We start from the raw sequence: 20,883 nt of genomic DNA on the forward strand, positions 1-20,883 counted from the left end.
CCTCACATTACTGCCTGGAGTCTTTCTCCAGACAGGATGGACACTTCGGCCAGACAGAATTGCAAAATTTATTTTCCTAAAAGGCCAACACTCCCACCATCCCTTTCTGGTTAGATTGGAGGTGCAGGCAGATATTCTCACAACCTACCCACCTCCCCGGGTTGGCTTCTTAGCTGGCTTACTGAACTGATGGACCGCGTGCCTACGTCGGGTGGGAAGGCACTCGCACATGGACGGTGCGGGCTATCGCGAACTTTCTGAAAGTCTTAAAGTGGCGATGCACTTTTAAAGTGTCTGTACTGGAGCTCCGTTGGTGACATCACCTACATGTAAGAATATCTGCCTGCTGTCCCTGGATAACACCTGTTACGGTAAGTAACTGTGCTGTTTGGTCAGTCAGTCTTCCAGGTGAAGAATTCACTTCCATCTTACCTGGGTGGAGAGAATTTAATTTGATTTGTCTTCATAAAAATGTCCTCATCCAGTGACAGAATTCTTAACCCCTCTTTTGTTGGCAAATAGCCATGAGCTAAGGTTTCACATATATGTGACTGTACTGTTCCTATGCTGGGGGGGGGGGAAAGAAAAGTTGCTTACCTATACTGTAATGTGTTCTCAGTGAATAGCAGGATACATTGTTCCATATTCCTACCCTTCTCCCTGTATGGAAATGATTTTCGAAAAGTTTTTCTACAGGATTCAGCCATCTCCTCTTCCCCAAATCTGGCAGCAGCTGTATAGGAAGCTCCAAACATACCTAGAAAACTTCCACAATTTTCCAGACCTGTCCAAGTCAACACCATCAAATATCACCCACATCAGTGGCTGCTTATTTATCCTGCAATCCTTAAATAATATGTATTATAGATAAGAATCTTTCCTTTCTTGCAGGCCTAGGAACTGAAATTTTGGAATTAGAATCACAGTGAGGGCTGCTTACTTTTTGAATTTGGAGTTATTGATTCATGCTTTGTTTGCGATGGCACATCATAGCCAATACTTAATTTAATTTGAGCTCATTTGTAGAATTGTTTACTTTTGATATGCTCAGCACAATAGTTAACTTTCTTTCAAATTTTGACACTTAATAGCTTTTTCCTACTGCAGGGAAGCGAAATTAGAAGACCAAGATTTGCAGAGTCAAAAGGACAAACCGCCTAAAGTCCGGAAAGTGAAGAAGGAGAAGGAGGAGGAAGAGAGACATGAACCCGCTGAGGCAGGGAAAGCTGAACCATCTGAAGGCACTGGCAGTGCACCTGCTGTCCCTGAAGCCTCAGCCTCGCCTAAGCAGCGTCGCTCTATCATCCGAGACCGTGGACCATTGTATGAGGACCCCACTCTTCCTGAAGGCTGGACACGGAAGCTGAAGCAAAGGAAATCAGGACGTTCTGCGGGGAAGTATGATGTCTATTTAATCAAGTGAGTAGTACAGATATAACAGTGTTTTGTCACATATTCTGATAAATAGTAAATTGAAAGAATATGTTTTCTCTTTAAGACATGGGTTTGTGACCATTGCATGCCTTGTCCAGAACTTTCTTGAAAGACTATTCTTCCCTTTGCTGAGCAGCAGTCCCACAGTTGTCATCAGCGCTATCCCAGGACAAGCAGGCAGCATATTCTCTACATGTGGGTGACGTCATCCACGGAGCCCTGTCGCGGACAGCTTTTCAAGCAAACTTGATTGAAGATCTCAAAGTTTGCTAGTGCTGCCCACGCATGCGTGTGCCTTCCTGCTCCACTAGAGGGCGCATCCCCTCTTCGTGGTCTTCAGTTCTTAGTTTTCCATGGAGCCAGAAAGCCCTGTCTCTCTTCTCTGCGTTCTTCTAAGTGCCTTTCTAGCACCGCGGCTTCTTTATTTTGTTCGGGAGTCGCTGTGCGGTTTGTTGATTGATCGTGTATTTTTTTCGTCCTTTTGTTGTGTACCTGCTGGTTTTACACCGGCAGGCCCTTCTTGGGCTTCGGCCCTGCCGCTAGGCCTCGTTTGGCTGCGGCTGTGTTTTCTTCTTCTCCTGGCCTCTCACTGGGTTCACCTCGAGTGAGCAGAATGGCCAGGCCCCTTTTTCCTTCATTGGACTCGAGTTGACGTAGCCTCGATCCTCGGTGGCGTCCCGTCTGCTGTGCCTCGTGGGTTCCATCCTTGGGTAAGTCTCTTCTTTCTTTCTAGCTGCGTTACCTCGGTAACGCTGCTGGCTGAGTCTCAGGCATTCCAGGCATTGAGTGCAGTCGTGCCAGCCTCTACGAGACCTTCGAATCGTGTCTCCTTTCATGGGAATACTCATCCTCGATGTTGCCCTCTATAGAGCGCACTGCTGCACCTTCATTACCAGTTTTATTGGTATGGTGCCATCTTCCGAACCCTCAACAGACTTCGGCTGAGCGCCATTACCTGGGGCTTTGTACCTCAACGTCGCCTGGGGCTTTGTGCCTTGACGTTGCCTGGGATCGACTGAGGCTTTGTGCCTCGATGTCGACTGAGGCTTGGTGCCTCAACGTCGCCTGTGCCTCACCGTCGACCGAGGCTTTGTGCCTCGACTTCGACCGGGGCTTTGTGACTCGACGTCGTCTGGGGCTTTGTGCCCCATGGTTGACTGTAGCCTTGTGCCTCGACATCGGCTGAGGCTTTGTGCCTCTACATTGCTGGAGGCTTTGTGCCTCGCATCGACTGCGGTTTTGTGCCCCGATATCGATGGGGGCTTTGTGCCTCGACGTCGCCTGGGGCTCTGTGCCTCGACTTCTCCGGCTCCTGTCGGGGATTCGAGAGTTCTCCGCTTTCTCTTCGATTCATTCCGGGCAGACGTGCCATATTCTCGTAGTACGGAGTTTAGTCTCCTAGAGGAGACTTTCTCCCAGCTCCGGCTCTATTTGCTCCTGCCCTGCGTCGTCTCGCTTGGCGCAGAGTGTGGCTAGGGATCCGAATCTCCAGGATCGTCTCGCCACTCTCACTTGCATGAGTACTGCGTTTCTTGAGGCCTCCATTGAGGTGACCACTGACCGCCTCTTAGAACACGAACAGTCCTTCGCCTCTCTGGTGTGCCTTCAGCTGAATACCTTCTGGCTTGGCGGTATAGACTCCCTCTCCGGAGGTGCTCTCTAGATACCACTCCTATGTTCTCTTGGCCTCCTTCCCAGCAGCGCTGGGTTACGGTCCAACCACCGGCTTCGGCGACTCCTGGACTGTCTTTTTGACTATTCCAGTATGAGTCTCCGGGCTCCTCTCCTCCTGGAGATTTCTCCCCTCCCTTCGGGGGGGGGGGGTCTTCATCATTTCTACGCATGGTGGGACAACCTCGCCTCTGTCAGTTGGGCGTTCCCATCATCCGGGTAGGGTACTTCCTTCCCTTTAGTCTCGCACCCCCAGACCTTCCCCCCGTGAGAGTGTCCATCGGGCTGGTCTTGACTGCCCCTTCTGTTGCTGGCCGCTCGAGCCTACTTCGCCTCCGAGCAGTTGATAAGGTTCCTCCGGATCAGTGTTTCTGGTGCCCCAGAGGCCGGGGTATCTGCGTCTGGTCCTGGCCCTTCGTGACCGGCACTAGTTTCTAGTCTGGGAATGGTTCAGTATGCTCACCCTTCCAGCGTTGTGCCCCCTCTTAGATGGAGGGGACTAGCTGTGCTCACTGGATCTCAAGAGGCATGCACGCACTTTCCTATTCCCCGGCCTCATGCTTGTTTCTGAGATTCCGGGTGGGGGATCTCCACCTCCAGTATTGTATCCTTCCCTTCAGCCTGGCGGCCTCTCCAAGGGTTTTCACGATCTGCCTGGTGGTGGTTTCTGCTGCCCTGCGTTTCCGCTGCCTGCAGGTGTTCCCCTGCCTCGATGTCTGGTAGATCAAAGCATTCTCTCGCCAGGAAGTTCTACGAGCGACGACTCAGACCATTTTGCTCCTTCAGACTCTAGGCTTCAGGGTGAACTTCCCCATGTCTCGCCTCTGTCCACCCCAGTCTCGGGAGTTCATCGGGGTGGACCTGGACACAGTTTGTCTGCGCTCCTTCTTGTCTCGGCGTCAGTAGAAGGCCCTTTTTTGTTTATACCGGAAGGTGTCCTCGGTCCGCCTCCGGTCATTTCTGCCTCGGCAGGCCGCCCTTCTGCGCCTGAGTCAGCTGGTGTCTCAGAGGTCTTCGGTCTCGGCCAAGCAGCTGATGATCCTCTTGGGACACATGGCCTCCACTGTTCATATCCTGCCGTTCGCCTGGTTACATCTTCGTGTCCCTCAGTGGCGGCAGGTTCAGGATCCCGCGTCCCAGCACATTGCAGTGACTCCCTCCTTGTAATGCTCGCTCCGTTGGTGGGCCAGCTCTTCCACTCTGAACAGAGGTTTGCTCTTTTTGTGCCCCCACATCAGATGGTTCTGACGACGGACTCCTCGATGTATGCCTAGGGAGCGCACCTCGACGGCCTTCGGATTCAGGGTCTTTGGTCGAGTGCGGACCGTCGCTGCCACATCAACCTGCTGGAGCTCCGGGCCATTTCCAATGCCGTGGTGGCTTTTCATCATTTGTTACAGGTTTGCGATGTATTATGTGAACAAGCAGGGAAGCCCTTCGTCTTTGGCAGTGGGCGTTATGCCACAACATCTTTCTTCGGGCGGTGTATACCCAGGGCGAGCAGAATTGTCTGGTGGACAAGTTGAGTCGCCTTCTTCAGCCGCACAAATGGTCGCTCCATGCCCACACTCTGCGGCAGTTGTTTGTTCGGTGGGGGACTCAACAGATAGATCTGTTCGCTTCGCCCCTCATTCACAAGTTGCCTCATTTCTGCTCGAGGGTGTACTCACCGGATCGTCTTGAGGCGGATGCTTTCCTTCTCGATTGGATGGATGGGTTCCTCTATGCATTCCCTCCCTTTCCTCTGATTCTCAGGACGCTGGTGCATCTCAAGTTGATCCGCGCCACTATGATCTTGATAGCGCCTCGGTGGCCCCGGCAGCCATGGTTCTCCCTGCTCCTCCTGCTTAGGGTCAGGGAGCCTCTGCTTCTTCCTGTGTTTCCTTCTCTGCTGTCTCAGAGTCGGAGTTCGCTGTTACATCCCAATCTGCAGTCTCTACACTTAACAGCTTGGTTCCTCTCAACGTGCCTCCCTCCTTAGGTTTCTCTCAGTCGGTGAGGGATGTTCTCGAAACCTCTCGGAAGAGTTCCACTCGGCAATGCTATTCCCAGAAATGGACCAGATTTGCTGCGTGGTGTACTGCACGCCGTATGGAGCCACTCTCTGCCCCCTTGCGTTCCGTGCTGGATTATCTGTTCCATTTGTTTAGGTCTGGCCTCAAATCGACATCTATTCGAGTCCACCTCAGCGCGATTGCTGCCTTTCGTCATGGGAAACCGCTCTCTGTCCATACGGTGGTTTCCCACTTTATGAAGGGTCTCTTCAATGTTCATCCTCCACTCAAGCCCCCCCCTCCCCCCAGTGGTTTGGGATCTTAATGTGGTTCTGGCTCAATTGATGAAACCTCCGTTTGAACCCATTGATAAGACTCATCTCCTGTATCTCACTTGGAAAGTGGTGTTCCTGGTTGCTCTCATGTCTGCCCGCAGAGTCAGTGAGCTGCAAGCTCTGATTGCGGATCCACCTTTTACTGTATTCCATCATGACAAGGTGGTCCTTCGTACTCATCCTACGTTCTTGCCTAAGGTGGTTTCTGATTTCCACCTCAACCAGTCTATTGTTCTTCCGGTGTTTTTTCCGAAGCCCCACTTGCATCCGGGTGAGGTGGCATTGGCCTTTTACCTGCGATGCACCAAGTCTCATCAGACCGCGCCTCAACTTTTCATCTCTTTTGATCCTAATCGGTTGGGCTGTCCTGTTTCCAAGCATACCTTGTCCAACTGGTTGGCTGCTTGTATTTCCTTTTGCTACGCTCAGGCTGGTCTCTCGCTGCAAGGTTGGGTCACGGGACATAGAATCCGAGCAATGGCGGCGTCTGTCACTTTCCTCAGGTCCACGCCTATTGAGGCGATCTGCAAGGCTGCCACTTGGTCTTCAGTTCATACCTTTACCTCTCACTACTGTCTGGACGTCTTTTCCAGGTGCGACGGCCAGTTTGGCCAGTCGGTTTTGCGTAATCTGTTTTCCTAATTTGCCAACTTTCCCTCCATCCCCTTTTTGGTAAGCTTGAAGGTCACCCACATGTAGAGAATATGCTGCCTGCTTGTCCTGGGATAAAGCACAGTTACTTACCGTAACAGGTGTTATCCAGGGACAGCAGGCAGATATTCTCGCAACCCTCCCACCTCCCTGAGGTTGGCTTCTTTGCTAGCTTTCTGAACTGAAGACCACGAGGAGGGGATGCGCCCTCTAATGGAGCAGGAAGGCACAAGCATGCGTGGGCAGCACTAGCAAGTTTGCTTGAAAAGCTATCCGCAACGGGGCTCCGTGGATGACGTTACCCACATGTAGAGAATATCTGCCTGCTGTCCCTGGATAACACCTGTTACGGTAAGTAACTGTGCTTTATCTGCCTTCAGCATCTGACCTCTATTTACAGCCCTGTTGCACATGTTTGTAGCTTAAGCTACCTCTGTTTTTTTGTTTCTTACTTCTTTACAGTGTTGTCAAATGCTATCTCTAACACTGAACAGGTATCAGCCCTTAGCCATTTGTGGATGCAACAAGCACTGCACAAACCTTTCCTATACCTGCTCACGTGCTTACATCCTATGTCAGTATCCATAGATGAAAGTGTCTTAGCCAGAGACTCCAGTCGTGTCAGTGCCAGCGGACTAATCAGTGGTATGTCAAACATATCAGGCTCTCCTATATTCATTATCTCAGGAACTGGTAAGCTGGATTAACAGAAATCTTCCCTGCTGATGGTTCAGCTCAGGGTCTAGAATTGGAGGGGTGGTTTCTCTGGTTTCACCTGTTGAATTGCCAGAGTCCAGAAGCAAAAAACAAACAAACCTCAAACCAAACAAACAGTCTTGTCAACAGTAAATGATTCATTTACTTTGAAAGCAAATAGGGATCTGAATGTTCAAGACAGTCAAATGCCTGACTGTTTCAGCACAGAGTACCTTCCTCGAGACAAATTTAAAAACTGATCTGTTAGGACTATGATCCCACCTAGAGAAACATACAAATGAACCATATATACAAATACTTTCTAGAAAGTTTTCACTGACAAATTAACAAATCAAAACAGATGAATAGAAACGAAAAAAGGAAATACTTATCACATCAGACCCTTCTCATGGAGTCTTCTTTGAAAAGGTCCAATCCTGCCACAGTGTTTTGTTTTGTTTTTTATATCTTTATTCATTTTAAAAGCCAACATCAAGTGCAACATATCAAGCAGTGTACAAATAGACAGCACTTAATTCCATCAAATGATATAATGAAATAATAAAAACATATCCCTTCCCACCCACCCTTTCATATAGCATAAAGACAATCAAGAATAATACAAATGATCAAGACCAACAAATTACAATCAAATAATAAAGTAAAGGCATATCCCCTCTTCCCCCTCACCCCTCCTGGACGTGTATAATCAAAGGGCTAAAACCAATAATCAATCTTTACAAAATTTTGTCAATGGGTCCCAAATCTCCTTGAATTTCTTATAATGTCCCAATTGTATTGCTCTCATATATTCAAATTTATAAGTTTGTCGCAAGGATTCCCACCAATAACTATAGTTTAACCTGTCCCAATTTTTCAAAATAAGCTGAATGGCAACTCCCATCATGATAAAAAGTAATCTATTATTCTTGTACAATCTCTCTGGAAGCTGAACGGCTGGGATCTTGTATCTCTGTTAACTTCAGCTGCGGCAACTAAAAGATGATACCTCCCCTTTGGGCTACCTGCCCAATAGTTCCTGACCTGCCCAGTTTGGTCCTGCAGCTTCTCTGCATGGTATCATCTCAGTTAATTCTGCTCGTGATTTGTTTTCAATTCCTAGTTCTTTTTTATTTTTCCGCAGGTTTGCCCACATGCTGCGGATCAACTCTGTGCGAGTGATCCTTTGGCAGGAGATCGCAGACATTTTAAAGTTTGTCTACTTTTGGAGGGTGCTGTGTATGCCTGAAACTGCAGTAAGCCCTCTGGACAGCCTGCAAATTGAATTGGGTCTCCAGGTTCAGGAGCCATTTCTCCCCTGGTTCGTCCACAAAGGGGTAGAGTGCAGGCTGCTGTGGTTCCGAGGAGGTGCGCTAGGATTGGAACCGCGCCGCATGTCTTCCTTGATTTCCCTGAGGGGTCCTGGTGGTCATGATCTGAGGTGACAGGGAAGTTGAGGCGGCCAGAAGATCTGAAAAGTCCAGTTTAATCAGCTCCTGAGGTAATGATCTCCCTATGCTTGAACTGTGTAATGCTGGCTGCTATTGAAATGCATTGCAGCACATGTCTGTGAGGCACAGAGATTCCCGATTTTGGTGGGGGGGTCGTCAAATCGGGGTTTTGTGGGGTTTCCCTGCATGCCCTGGTCCTCCCACCTGTAAAATCCTAAAATTTCCGTTTTTAGCATTTTCCTGCATTTTTAACGGCCATTTTAATGTCAAAATTGGCACCCGCGGTGGCCATCTTGGATTTTCTTTAAAGTTTTTTAAAAACTATATATTTTGGACTTAGAAGCTTCGTTTTTGCTGCAAACTTCACAGATGGCCACTTCAGGACAGGTTGGCATGGATTCATGCTGTAGATACGGCGGATGGCTTGCAGTTTCGCAGTTGCGTATTCTGTGCGCCGCAGCCCCTAAGGGGCATAACCGGTGTGTGGATTCCGCACTTTCCTCCTCTGGAGAGGACCTGCTTTCCTCCAGAGACACAATTCCTGCGTCCAGGATGCTGTAATCGTGCAAGGAGGGTGTTTTTGCAAAATACAAGCGCAGTTCCAGGGAAAGTCTCATCGCTCTTCAAACAATTTCAGATTTGAGTCCTGCTGATCGGCTCAGGCTGACGAGGCCTAATTTCTGCCGGAATTTGTGGATGTGAGGTCTCAGGCTTTCATGAGAAAACGGGCTATGCCTGTGTCTCCCTATCAGACTGCGGTGCGGCAGTCTGTACAGCTTTTGGATTCCAGCATGTCAATCTGATACTTGCTGGTACGCCTGAACGTCAGCAGCAAATTCCCGCTATTGTCACGTTACCTGTATCACTTTCTAGGCCATTGCTGTAGCACGGCAATTTGGCGGGCCCCGCTGCATGACTAGCATAGCGGATCTCGGGGATTCCCAGAATGCTGATTCTCAGGATGTGGGAGAGTATCAGATGGTGCGCAGGCTAAATCTAGTTGCCTTCCTGATTTTATCTCTGAATCCCTGCAGACATTGGGACTTGACTTGGACTCTGCAGTTCAGGTGGAATGTTCAATCATGTGTTCTACACACCCGCTCTCCACTGCATTTCCAGCTCATGCTGCCTCGGCAGAAAGACTCTTGGAGGTTGGGGGGCCCCGGGGGGTTTTCTGAAGTGCGCTAGGGCCAGGGCTACATTGTATCCCATGGTTTCGTAATTTTCCAAGCGCCTAGTCCCGCCAAGGTGGATTTGGCGGTGGCTCAGGTCGCTAAACGTACCTCCTTACCCTAGGCTGGAGGGATTGTCTGGCGGATGTCCTGGACTGACGACTCGATTTTGTTCTGTAGTGTCTTTTGATCTGCTGCGAAGGGAGTGCGAGCTGCAGCAGCCGCTTCCTCTGTGGGGTCATACTGAACTTCGTCAAGTTCCTGTGGTGGTTGTTCTTCAGGATCTCCTCTTCCTGGTTTCTGAAGTGAATTATTTGGCAGCTGCGCTCTGTGATATTTTGACCATATTTGCTAAGCTGGGTGCTTCTTCAGGAGACTATTATGGATTCCACAGTGGTTGGGTGAATCTTCATCCATATCTGTGCTGAGCAACGGTCTGGATGCTCTGATGGAGAGTGTGCAGGTCCGCAAGCCTCAGGCGCTTCTTGGCTCTGGACTTTGTCCATCCGGGGGGACGGAACAGCCGATTTTTCGTCCCTCCTGGCAAATATCAGTATGCCAGACCCCTGCGGTGGGGCGGCTTTTCGGAGTGTCCTATAGACCTCACTTTGGAGGTGCAGCGCGCCAGCAGCCTTCCAACTGTGGGGTCGGCTTTCGGCCTTCCTTTCGGACTGGTTAAAACCGACCTAGGGCCTAGCGGTTTTAAAAGATGGTCTTTGACTACAGTTCTTCTAGCTGCCGCCAGACTTCTTCCAGTCCTCTCCTGAGGGACATCCGGAAAGTTGCATGATAATGGATTTGGCGGCCATGGAGTTCGTTTTACGGGATGCCGTCGGCTTCAGGAGATACTTAATTTTCTTCATCGTGCCAAAGCAGGACTCCAATTGCAGGCTGGTTCTGGACTGGTGAGCAGGGTGGCTGGTCCCAGGGCGGTCTGCCTAGCGGCGGTGGTACCCGGGGATTTTTTGGCTTCCTTGGATTTCACGGAAGTTTGTTTCCACTTCCCGATATTTCCGGATCGGAGGTTCCTGAGGTTTATTGTTCTTGGGAGGCATTTCCAGTTTGTGGTGCTTCCTTTCAGTTTGGCTTCGGCGACCAGACCTTTACCTTGAACATGGTGGTGGTGGCTGCCCATCTGCGATCTCGGGGTGTCCTAGTGCTTCTGTACCTCAACGTCTGGCAGATCAGAGCTCCTTGGGAGCAGGGTAGTTTGGCGGTTTGCCAAGTGGTGTCGTTGCTGGTATGTCTCAGATGGGTGCTCACTCTGTGGAAGAGTCATCTCATGTCGACCCAGAACTTGGAGTACCTGGGGATCATCCGGGTCAACCAGGTTTGAACAGGATGTGTTGTTTGCTAGGATCTAGAAGCCGTAAACTCAGGTGTGCGATTTGGGATGTGTTAGTGGGACCGTCTCCAACGGCCTGGCAGTACCCACAGGTGTTGTGTCTCCTGGTGGTGACCATAGATTTAATCCCATGGACAGGAGCTTGCTTGTGTCCTCTTCAGTTTCGCTTCTGGAGCGGTGGCATCCCCAGAGAGATGCGTTGGGGGTGTAGCTGTCTTGGTTGGCAGTGGTGTTTAGCAGTATGATGTGGTGGTTGAACCCAGTCACTTTGTCCACTGGGTTCCCTCTGTGGGTCTTGGATTGGGACCCTGACTGCGGACGCGAGTCTCTCTGGTTAGGGAGCGGTTTGCATGTCCGACCCAGTCCAGGGCCACTAGACACCGTAAGAGAGCTGATGGTTGATCAATCGGCTGGAACTATGAGTGCATTGGTTAGCTCCGCTACGATTCTGAGGGAGTTACCACCGAAAGGCTGTTCGTGTGTTCTCGAACTATGTGAAGGCTATTGCCTATGTCTATTGTCAAGGGGGCACGAGGAATCCTTGACTGGGGTTGGAGGCTCAGTTCTTTGCTTAGGCGGAGAGTCATCTCTTGGCCTTATCTGTGGCCCAGGTGGAAGGCATCGGCAACGTTTAGGCAGACTTACTCTGTCATCAGTCTCTGGACCAGGGAGATTGGTCCCTGTCAGGGCTGGCTTTCAAGGCCATAGTGCACTGCTGGGGTCGTCCCACCTTCAATCTGATGGTGTCATCAGTGGACCGGAAGGTGGACAGATTCTTGAGGCGCCGCCAAGAGGTCGGCAGCGTCGGACTCGACGCTCTGGTTCGACTTTGGCCCACAGTGGACCCCTGTACGTCTTTCCCCCATGGCCCATGATAGGGTGCGTTTTGCGGTCCAGTGATCCTTGTGGCTCCGGACTGGCCCAGATGACCCTGGTATGTAGCTCTTGTGAGGTTGAGCTCCGAGAACGGTCTGCGTCTTCCTTGCCTTCGCGGTTGCTCATGCAGGGACCGTTTACTCTTTGGCCTTATGGACAGGGGCTTTTCCTCTGTGGTTCTCGCCATACTCCTACTGTGCAAGCAGAATTAGACGGTCTCGTCCTACGCGTAAGCCTGGATGTGTTTTCAGGCTTGGTGTGGGGGGCTTCGGGTGGTCCCTTTGATACTGTTGCTGGCTCAGGTTTTGAACTTCCTGCAGGATGTCCTCAGGAAGGGTCTGGCGGTCTCTTCTGTATGAGTCGGCTTGCAAGATTCTCCTATTTAGGTCCCTATTCATTCAGGGGTTCTCTGGCTTCTCACTCGGATGTGGTCCAGTTCTTGCGGGAGGCAGGGAGGCTGAGGCCTCCCTTGCAGCTGTCTTGTCTGGCGTTCAACCTGATTTTGGTCCTGCCCTCCCTGACTCGTTCACTCTATGAACCCCTGGAGGAGATCTCTCTGAGAGATCTTAACATCAAGACTGTCTTTCTGGTGGCAGTCACTTCTGCATGGCAAGTGTCAGAGCTACAGGCTTTGTCGTGCACAGCTCCTTTTATTCGCATCTCAGAGTATGTGGTGTTTTTGAGGTCTATGATTTATTTTCTTCCGAAAGTGTTTTTTCTTTCCCCATCCAGGAAGTTCAGTGGCCTACCTTGGGCCCTTCGGGTTTCTAGTTGCAGGATTGTGTTTTGCGGTCTCTGGATGTTCGGTGTCTCCTTTTTGAGATGCCTCGAGGCCACTAACGACGTCTGTCTGTTGGACCATCTGTTTGTCCTGGAGGGCCCCGCGCATCAGGGTTGACCTGCTTCCATGACTACTATTTCACGTTGGATACTTGCTGTTATTTCCGTGGCCTATATGACAGTAGGGAAGAAGCCTCTCCTTGGTGTGGAGGCTTACTTTACCAGAGGAATGGCTTCCTCGTGGGCTGCATCTCATGCAGTCTTGTCTGAAGAGATTTGTCGGGAGGCCACATGGGCTTCACTTCATACTTTTCCAGGTTTTACCGGCTTCATATGGCTGCTAAGGGTGATACGACCTTTGGCACTTCTTGTGGCGAGCTCATCGGGCCCCCCCCTGAGTTTTGGGACTGCTTTGATACGTCCCAGCCATTCACTTCCAGAGAGATTGTACAAGAATGAAAGATTAGGTTTCTTACCTCTGCTAATCTTCCTTCTTGTAGATCTTCTCTGGAAGTTGAATACCTGCCCATCTGTTTTGTCCGATTTGCAGGTCGCTGGATTTCTGTCTTTGACCAGCCTCACAAGAATTTCATGTGTATTCCCCTTTGTAGGGTTTAAGGGTTGGCGGGGGGTTCCCTGGGGGGTTGCCCCTTCTGATCTTCAGACTGTGTCCACGTTCCAGGCTTTTCCTGGGTTTTGCAGTTTATAATGTTTGTTTTACCTGTTTGGTTATAGTCGGCCATTTTTTGGCCGTAGTTTTTAGTATAATACGATATTATGCAGAATTGACTGGTGGCTGGAGTTCCCACGCCCTCTCCTTTTCTTCTGTTTCCTGTTGTCCTAGGTCTCCATGGCTTTTCTACTAACTGGGCAGGTCAGGAAGCTCCCAGGCAGGTAGCCCAAAGGGGAGGGATCATCTTTTAGTTGCCTGCAGCTGAAGCTAACAGAGATACAAGATCCCAGACGTTCAGCTTCCAGAGAAGATCTACAAGAAGGAAGATTAGCAGAGGTAAGAAACCTAATCTTTCATTACATGAAGTTATTGGACTCTTGGCCCTCATTAATGTGCCGAATAGCACTGTATCATATGTCAATGCCACTGGAGCTTCCAGTATTCTATTGGTTTGACTCCAAATGGATTGCCAAAATCTAAGTATCAAGGGACAAAAGAAGAGCAGTTGATCCAGTATCCCTATATCGAGATGATAGTGCCAGCATCTATTTGACTTAGAACTGTCTAATTTTTGTAATCTAACAACTCCGTATGCATCGCCTTCAATCTTCCTATGATGCATTTGAACTTTCCTCGAGGGCCACTGTCTTCTCAGTGGCAATGCACCGGCTTGCCTGGCTCTGCACTGTAGACATGGATCCCCCAATCTTCAAGATCGTTTGGCCAACATTCCTTGTTAGGGCAATGAATTGTTTGATGATTCCATCGAGACAGCTACTAAACGATTGTCTGAACATGAGAAATCGTTTGCTTCCATCATTCGCCCTAAGCCTTCTACCTCTAAAGGCTTCAGCCCTCTTCCATCTTACCAGAGGTGTTTTCCACAGAGAGCAGCTCCTTATACACGAGCGCCTTCTAAGAAACAACCACAACAACAGCAGCAAAGGCAGCAAAAATCTCAGACTCCTGCTGCGCCTAAGGCCTTTCAACCTTTTTGACCATCTAATACAGAGCATAACCTTCATCATTCTACCTCTGTCCTCTCCCCTTCCCATTGGAGGTCATCTCCATCATTTTTACCACTCTCCCCTTCCCATTGGAGGTCATCTCCATCATTTTTACCACTCCTGGGCGATGATTATATCAGACCTCTGGGTGCTGTCTATCCTCAAGGAAGGATACTCTCTTCGTTTCTTCCAGATTCCACCAGATCTTCCTCCAAAAGAGTATCCTTCCAATTCATTGCAGACCACCCTTCTTCTTCAGGAAGCTCAAGCTCTGATTCGTCTCTATGCCATAGAGGAAGTTCCCTTGGAACAGCAGAGCATGGGTTTTTACTCTCGTTATTTCCTAGTTCCGAAGAAGACGGGCGATCTGGCCTCCATCTTGGATCTCAGAGCGCTCAACAAATTTTTAGTCAAAGAAAAATTCCAAATGTTGTCTCTGGCGTCCTTATATCCCCTTCTAGATCAAAACAATTGGTTATGTTCTCTAGACCTCAAAGAGGCTTACAATCACATTCCCATTCATCCTGCCTCTCGACAGTTCTTCAGATTTCGGGTGGGAAATCTGCATTTCCAATACAGAGTGCTACCCTTCGGCCTGGTGTCATCTCCAAGAGTTTTTACCAAGTGCCTAGTTGTAGTAGCAGCAGCTCTGCGCAGCCATAGTATACAGGTGTTCCCGTACCTGGATGACTGGCTTATCAAAGATTCAACATCTCCCAGGGTTATTGTAGCGACCCAACAGACTATTTGGTTCCTCCAAAGTTTGGGGTTCGAAATCAACTTTCCCAAATCCTTGCTACAGCCCTCTCAAACTCTACAGTTCATCGAAGCTGTCTTGGACACTGTACAACTCAGAGCATTCCTTCCTCAGCAGCGTCAGGATGCTCTAATTCGACTTTGTCACAAAGTGTCATCCCTCATTTCACTTTCAGCAAGATGGTTCTCCTAGATCACATGGCCTCTACAGTTCATGTGACTCCTTTTGCCAGACTTCACCTCAGAATCCTTCAGTGGACCCTGGCATCTCAGTGGGCTGAGGCTAGTGCTGCCCGATTCGAATCGATTCTCCGATTCACTTTGGGTGACTCGGTTTGTTATTGAAGAAAATCAGACTTACCGATTTGTTGGCCCCCTTCTACCGCCGCTTTTGCCTGGCCAGAGAGGAAAGAGCCTTGCTGCCCCGATCTGCACCAGAGACCCGTTCGGGCTTTCTCTCTGCCACTGGCGTCCTTGCTTCTAATGTAACTTCCGGTTTTGCAAAACCGGAAGTTTCATCGAAGCAAGGACTCCGGTGGCAGAGGAAAATCCTGAACGGATCTCTGGTGCAGATCGGTGGCAGCAAGGCTCTCTCCTCCTCCCTGGCCAGGCAAAATCGGCGGTAGTGAATGCAATTCAGTACCCTACCGCTACTCTGGGCGTCTTCTCTCCATTCGGCCACCCAAGCAGAAACAGGAAGTTTTCACCGAGGGCGGGCCGCAGTGGAGAGAAGACGGAAGGAGTAGTGGCAGGAGTGGATCGCTACCGCCACCGGATGCTCTTCCAGATGCATCCCTCCTGACGGACTCTGTTTGGGAAAGGTGCGGGGGTGTGGTGGTGGTGGGGGCTTAAGAGTGCCATAAAAAGGTAGATGGAGGGAGAGGGGAGATGGGGAGTTGGTGGACTGGAGAAGAGATGGGGAGAAGATAGATGGGAGAAATGAATTTGGTGGAGGGGGGAGATGGACTTGGGGGAGATCACGGAGAGGGGAGATAGGGGGGAAGGATAAAAGAAATAAGGATCTAAAAACAGGAGAGGGAGAGAGATGGTGGACAATGGGATTTAGGGAGGGAAGGAACAGAAAAGGAGAGAATTTGGACACAAGGGATGGTGTGGAGGGGGGATAGAGATACTGGATAGGAGGGTAGTTGGGAAGAGAAAGGGAGACATGGTGGACCCTTGGATGGTGGGGAAGGAGAAAGAGATGAAAGGTGAAAGGGTAACTCAGAAAAGGTGGATGGAGATGAAAAAAAGGAAAGATACTAGACCTCTGGGGGAGGGAAGGGAAACAGAAGGGGAGGACAGAGAAATTAGATGGATGGTTAGCACGGAGAAAGAAGAAAGAAGGAGACCCTGGCAAGCAAGTTATCAGAAGACAACAGGAGCCGGGGACCGATAAGATCTGAATAATGATCAGACAACAAAAGGTATAAAAAATAATTTTATTTTCTATTTTGTGGTGTTAGACCATGAACATGAGCTAGGATTTAAGAGAGAGAGGAAAAGTCTTTTTTGTTTGTTTATTTTGTTTACACCACAGCACCAGTGTGGGTAGGAGAGGGCAAAGTGGGTGAAGAGGCTATGAAATAAACCCACCAGGATATTTGAAAAAAACATCTACTTGGGCATTTAAATCGAATCGAAAAATCGATTCAATAGGCTGAATCGAATCAAATTTTTTTTCCTGAATCAGGCAGCACTAGCTGAGGCTTTCGACCCACTCTCTCAACATATCAGAGTGACTCCTTCGTTCAGACAGTCTCTCCACTTGTGGATGCTCTCTTCCAATCTCTCCAGAGGTTTACTGTTTCAAACGCCCCTCATCAGAAGGTCTTCACGACAGACTCTTCGACCTATGCTTGGGGGGGCTCATCTCGCTGGTCTCCGTACTCAAGGTCATTGGTCCAGCATGGATCGTCAGTGTCACATCAAACTGTTGGAACTCAGAGCAATCTTCAATGCTATCAAAGCTTTTCAGCATCTTCTTCACGACCAGGTAGTCCTCATTCAGACAGACAATCAAGTCGCCATGTACTATATCAACAAGCAGGGAGGAATAGGATCTCTCCCTCTTTGCCAGGAAGCTCTGAAGGTTTGGAATTGGGGAATCCTTCACAACACCTTCCTGAAAGCTCTCTACATTCAAGCAGAGAAAAACTGTCTGGCGGACAAATTGAGTCGTCTTCTACAATCTCACGAATGTTACACTCAATTCCTCACCTCTTCATCACATTTTTTCTCTTCGTGTCTCCCCATAGCAACAAACTGCCTCAGTTTTGCTCCAGGATATACTCCCCTCATCGACTGTAGGCAGATGCTTTTTTTGTGGAATGGACGAATCAGTTTCTCTATGCATTCCCTCCATTCTCAAGACACTTGTCAAACAAACAGGAACATGGCACCACGATTCTGATAGCTCCTTGGTGGCCCAGGCAACCTTGATTCTCCCTTCTACTTCAACTCAGCAGCAGGGAGCCACTACTTCTACCAGTTTTTCCCTCTCTGCTTACACAGAGTCAGGGGTCTCTACTTCATCCCAACCTGCAGTCTCTACACCTGACAGCTTGGTACCTCTCAACCTAACTGCCATTCTACAGTTTTCTCAATCTGTACAGGACATTTTAGAGGCTTCTAAGAAGCCTACCACTATACAATGCTACAATCAGAAATGGACTAGATTTTCTGCTTGGTGCACCATTCATCACAAGGAGCCTCAATCTACCTCCTTGTTTTCAGTTTTGGATTACCTGTTCCATTTGTCTCAATCAGGCTTCAAATCCACATCTTCAAGTCCACCTCAGTGCAATTGTTGCTTTTCATCAGCCTATCGAAGGGAAACCCCTTTCTGCTCATCCTGTGGTTTACAGATTTATGAAAGGTCTTTTCAATGTCAAACCACCTCTCAAACATCTTCCTGTGGTTTGGGATCTCAATGTTGTTCTTGTCAATTGATGAAGCCTCCTTTTTTTTTTTTAAATTCTTTATTCATTTTCAATCTTACATCAAGTGTACAAACATTAAAACAATACAGTTGAACACATCACTTGACAATCTTTCTATTTTATCTTATAATACATAAAATTACCACCCTCCCCTCCCATCATTCTCTCTATTATTTTCCCAATACAAATAATAAAATATAAGACCTCCCCCGTCCTGTATATTTCAATAGAAAATGGTATTTACTCATTACAATAAGAAGTTAATGGCTCCCAAATTTTATTAAAATTCTTGTAGTTCCCTTGTTGTATAGCTATTGTTCTTTCCATTTTATATATGTGACATAATGAGTTCCACCAGAAATGATAATTGCTTCGGCTCATCTTGAATATCTCACTTGGCAAGTGGTTTTTCTCATTGCTCTCACGTCTGCTCGCAGGGTCAGCTAGTTACAAGTTTTAGTAGCAGACCCACCTCTCACAGTATTCCATCATGACAAGGTGGTCCTCCGTACTCATCCTAAATTCTTACCAAAAGTGGTTTCAGAATTTCATCTCAATCAATTCATTGTACTTCCAGTGTTTTTTCCAAAGCCTCATTCTCATTCTGGAGAAACAGCTCTTCATACTCTGGACTGTAAACATGCTTTGGCCTTCTACTTGCAAAGAACTAAGCCACACAGATCTGCACCTCAACTTTTTGTCTCCTTTGATCCAAACAAGTTGGGACATCCGATTTCCAAGCGCACCATCTCCAACTGGTTAGCTGCTTTCATCTCTTTCTGCTATGCTCAGGTTGGACTGCATCTACAGAGTCAAGTCACAGCCCATAAAGTCAGAGCCATGGCGGCATCAGTAGTTTTCCTTAGATCTACTCCTATTGAGGAAATCTGTAAAGCTGCCACTTGGTCCTCGGTTCATACTGTCACCTCTCATTATTGTCCGGATGCTTTTTCCAGACAGGATGGCCATTTTGGCCAGGCAGTGTTACAAAATTTATTCTCCTGAATTGCCAACACTCCCACCATCCCATTCTGGTTAGCTTGGAGGTCACCCACATGTTGAGAATAGGCTGCCTGCTTGTCCTGGGATAAAGCACAGTTACTTATTTAAATCTATTTTATTCATTTTCACATCAAAGATCACAAAAAGCACTTTGATACATGTAACTAAATACATTCAAGAAATTATTATCAAATCATAAATTCCAGTACAATGATTATAGTCCACATTAAAGGAGAGTGAAACCATACACAATCAAGGGTAGTTGAATTAAAGAAAACTAAACTCGGTCATATTTGCATATGCCACAAATGTACAGGGTTCTTTGGTTAATTACATTAGGTCCTAAGTGGTTGAAATTACAGAGGGGTCAGGAGCCTTAATGGCAGCCTTACCTTCCAAAAAATATTGCAATTGTTCTGGATCATAAAAAATATACTTATTTGTTTGATAGGTAATACAACATTTACAAGGAAACCTAAGTTGAAAGGTAGCTCCCAAAGCCAAAACTGACTGACGGAATGTCAGAAATTTTTTCCGTCTAAGCTGCGTCCACTTTGAAACATCAGGAAAAATTGCAATTTTGTGATTGTAAAATTCAACATTTTCAGTTCTATAATAGAGGCGGAGAAGAGCTTCTTTATCTTGTAAGAAAACAAAAGTTACTAACAAAGTGGCTCTCGCTGAAATCTCAATCCGTGAAGATTCTAACATCCCAGTGAGGTCTAATTCTCCAGGATGAACAATTGACTTGTCCTTATCCTCTTCAACCATATTTAGATAATATAGTTTTTGCATTGGTGGCATATTTGTCTCTGGAAATTTTAAAACTGAAGTCAAAAAAGAATGAAAAAGTTCTCTCGGTGATAATATTCTAGATACAGGAAAATTTAAAAGTCTCAGGTTTAAATTCCTATTTGCATTTTCTAAGTTTTCAATTTTCCTGATCATTAAGTTTTTTTCTTTCATTTGAGAATTTGATACAAGTTTTATTTCAGAGACTGTCTTTTCAATATTATCCATTCTAGTTGCTTGTTGTTGAATTTTCCCTTCACAATTTTTAATTTGAATTGCAGTTTGTTGAGTTGAGGAAATAAATTGGGAGCATACCTGGTGAAGGCTCTCCATGGCTCCCCACATCGCCTCCATATCCACCACTTTAGGCTTAATCAGGGGTTTCAGAGGTTGAAGTGGAGAAGGGACTCCATTTCCCACACTCATTGCTCCCTGAACGCCTCCTCCTCCCTCTGCCGTTTGCTTGCGACCCGGCATAGCTTGAATTACCTCCGGGGTCAAAGGCAGCATCATCGGTTCCAGCGGGGATTCACTCCCCGACGTCTCCCGTTGATCCGCGGGACTGCCCGACATCGTCCCGGGATGGGGAGGGATCGCAGGACCCAGCGGGCTCAGCGAAAAGTCACTGTCCAGTTCCGAGGTCTGCCCCCCTCGGAGCACGGATTCGCCCAAACCAAAGGGAACAGCAAAAGCTGTTATTGCTGTCTGGCGTGTCGCCGATGAGGCCGAGGATGCCGGGAGATTGCTCCTCTGTTTCCCCCTGCGCTTCGGCATTCCTTCAAGCAAAACCGGTAAGTCAATCTCGGGGAAAAAGCTTAGAACGCCGCTGGAAGGGGAGCCTCTCATGACACGTCTGTCCCTGACGCCATCTTGGTTTCCTCAAAGCACAGTTACTTATCGTAACAGGTGTTATCCAGGGACAGCAGGCAGCTATTCTCACAACCCACCCACCTCCCCTGGTTGGCTTCTCTGCTAGCTATCTGAACTGAGGAGATGTACGCCCTACGTCGGGCGGGAAGGCACTCGCGCATGCGCGGTGCAGCAATTGCGAACTTTCTAAAGTTCTTCAAGCAAGTCTGCTAGCGAAGCTGTCCGCATCCGGGCTCTGTGGATGACGTCACCCATATGTTGAGAAATAGCTGCCTGCTGTCCTGGATAACACCTGTATGGTAAGTAACTGTGCTTTATCCCAGGACAAGCAGGCAGGTATTCTCACTAGTGGGTGATGTCATCCGACAGAGCCCCGATACGGACGTCTCACAAGCATATTTTGCTTGAAGAAACTCAGAAGTTTCGAGATGCCCGC

General features: G+C 48.3%; 1 protein-coding gene across 1 annotated transcript in view; it reads left to right on the plus strand.

The window, feature by feature from the left end:
• MECP2 (methyl-CpG binding protein 2) overlaps nucleotides 1-20,883 on the plus strand; it is a 124,468-nt gene that overhangs the window by 87,969 nt on the left and 15,616 nt on the right. Inside the window, exon 2 of the mRNA XM_033922355.1 lies at nucleotides 1,108-1,419. Coding sequence (XP_033778246.1) covers nucleotides 1,108-1,419 — 312 coding nt within the window. The remainder of the gene's footprint in view (nucleotides 1-1,107; nucleotides 1,420-20,883) is intronic.

Source organism: Geotrypetes seraphini, chromosome 1 (assembly GCF_902459505.1).
Source record: "Geotrypetes seraphini chromosome 1, aGeoSer1.1, whole genome shotgun sequence".
NCBI lineage: Eukaryota > Metazoa > Chordata > Amphibia > Gymnophiona > Dermophiidae > Geotrypetes > Geotrypetes seraphini.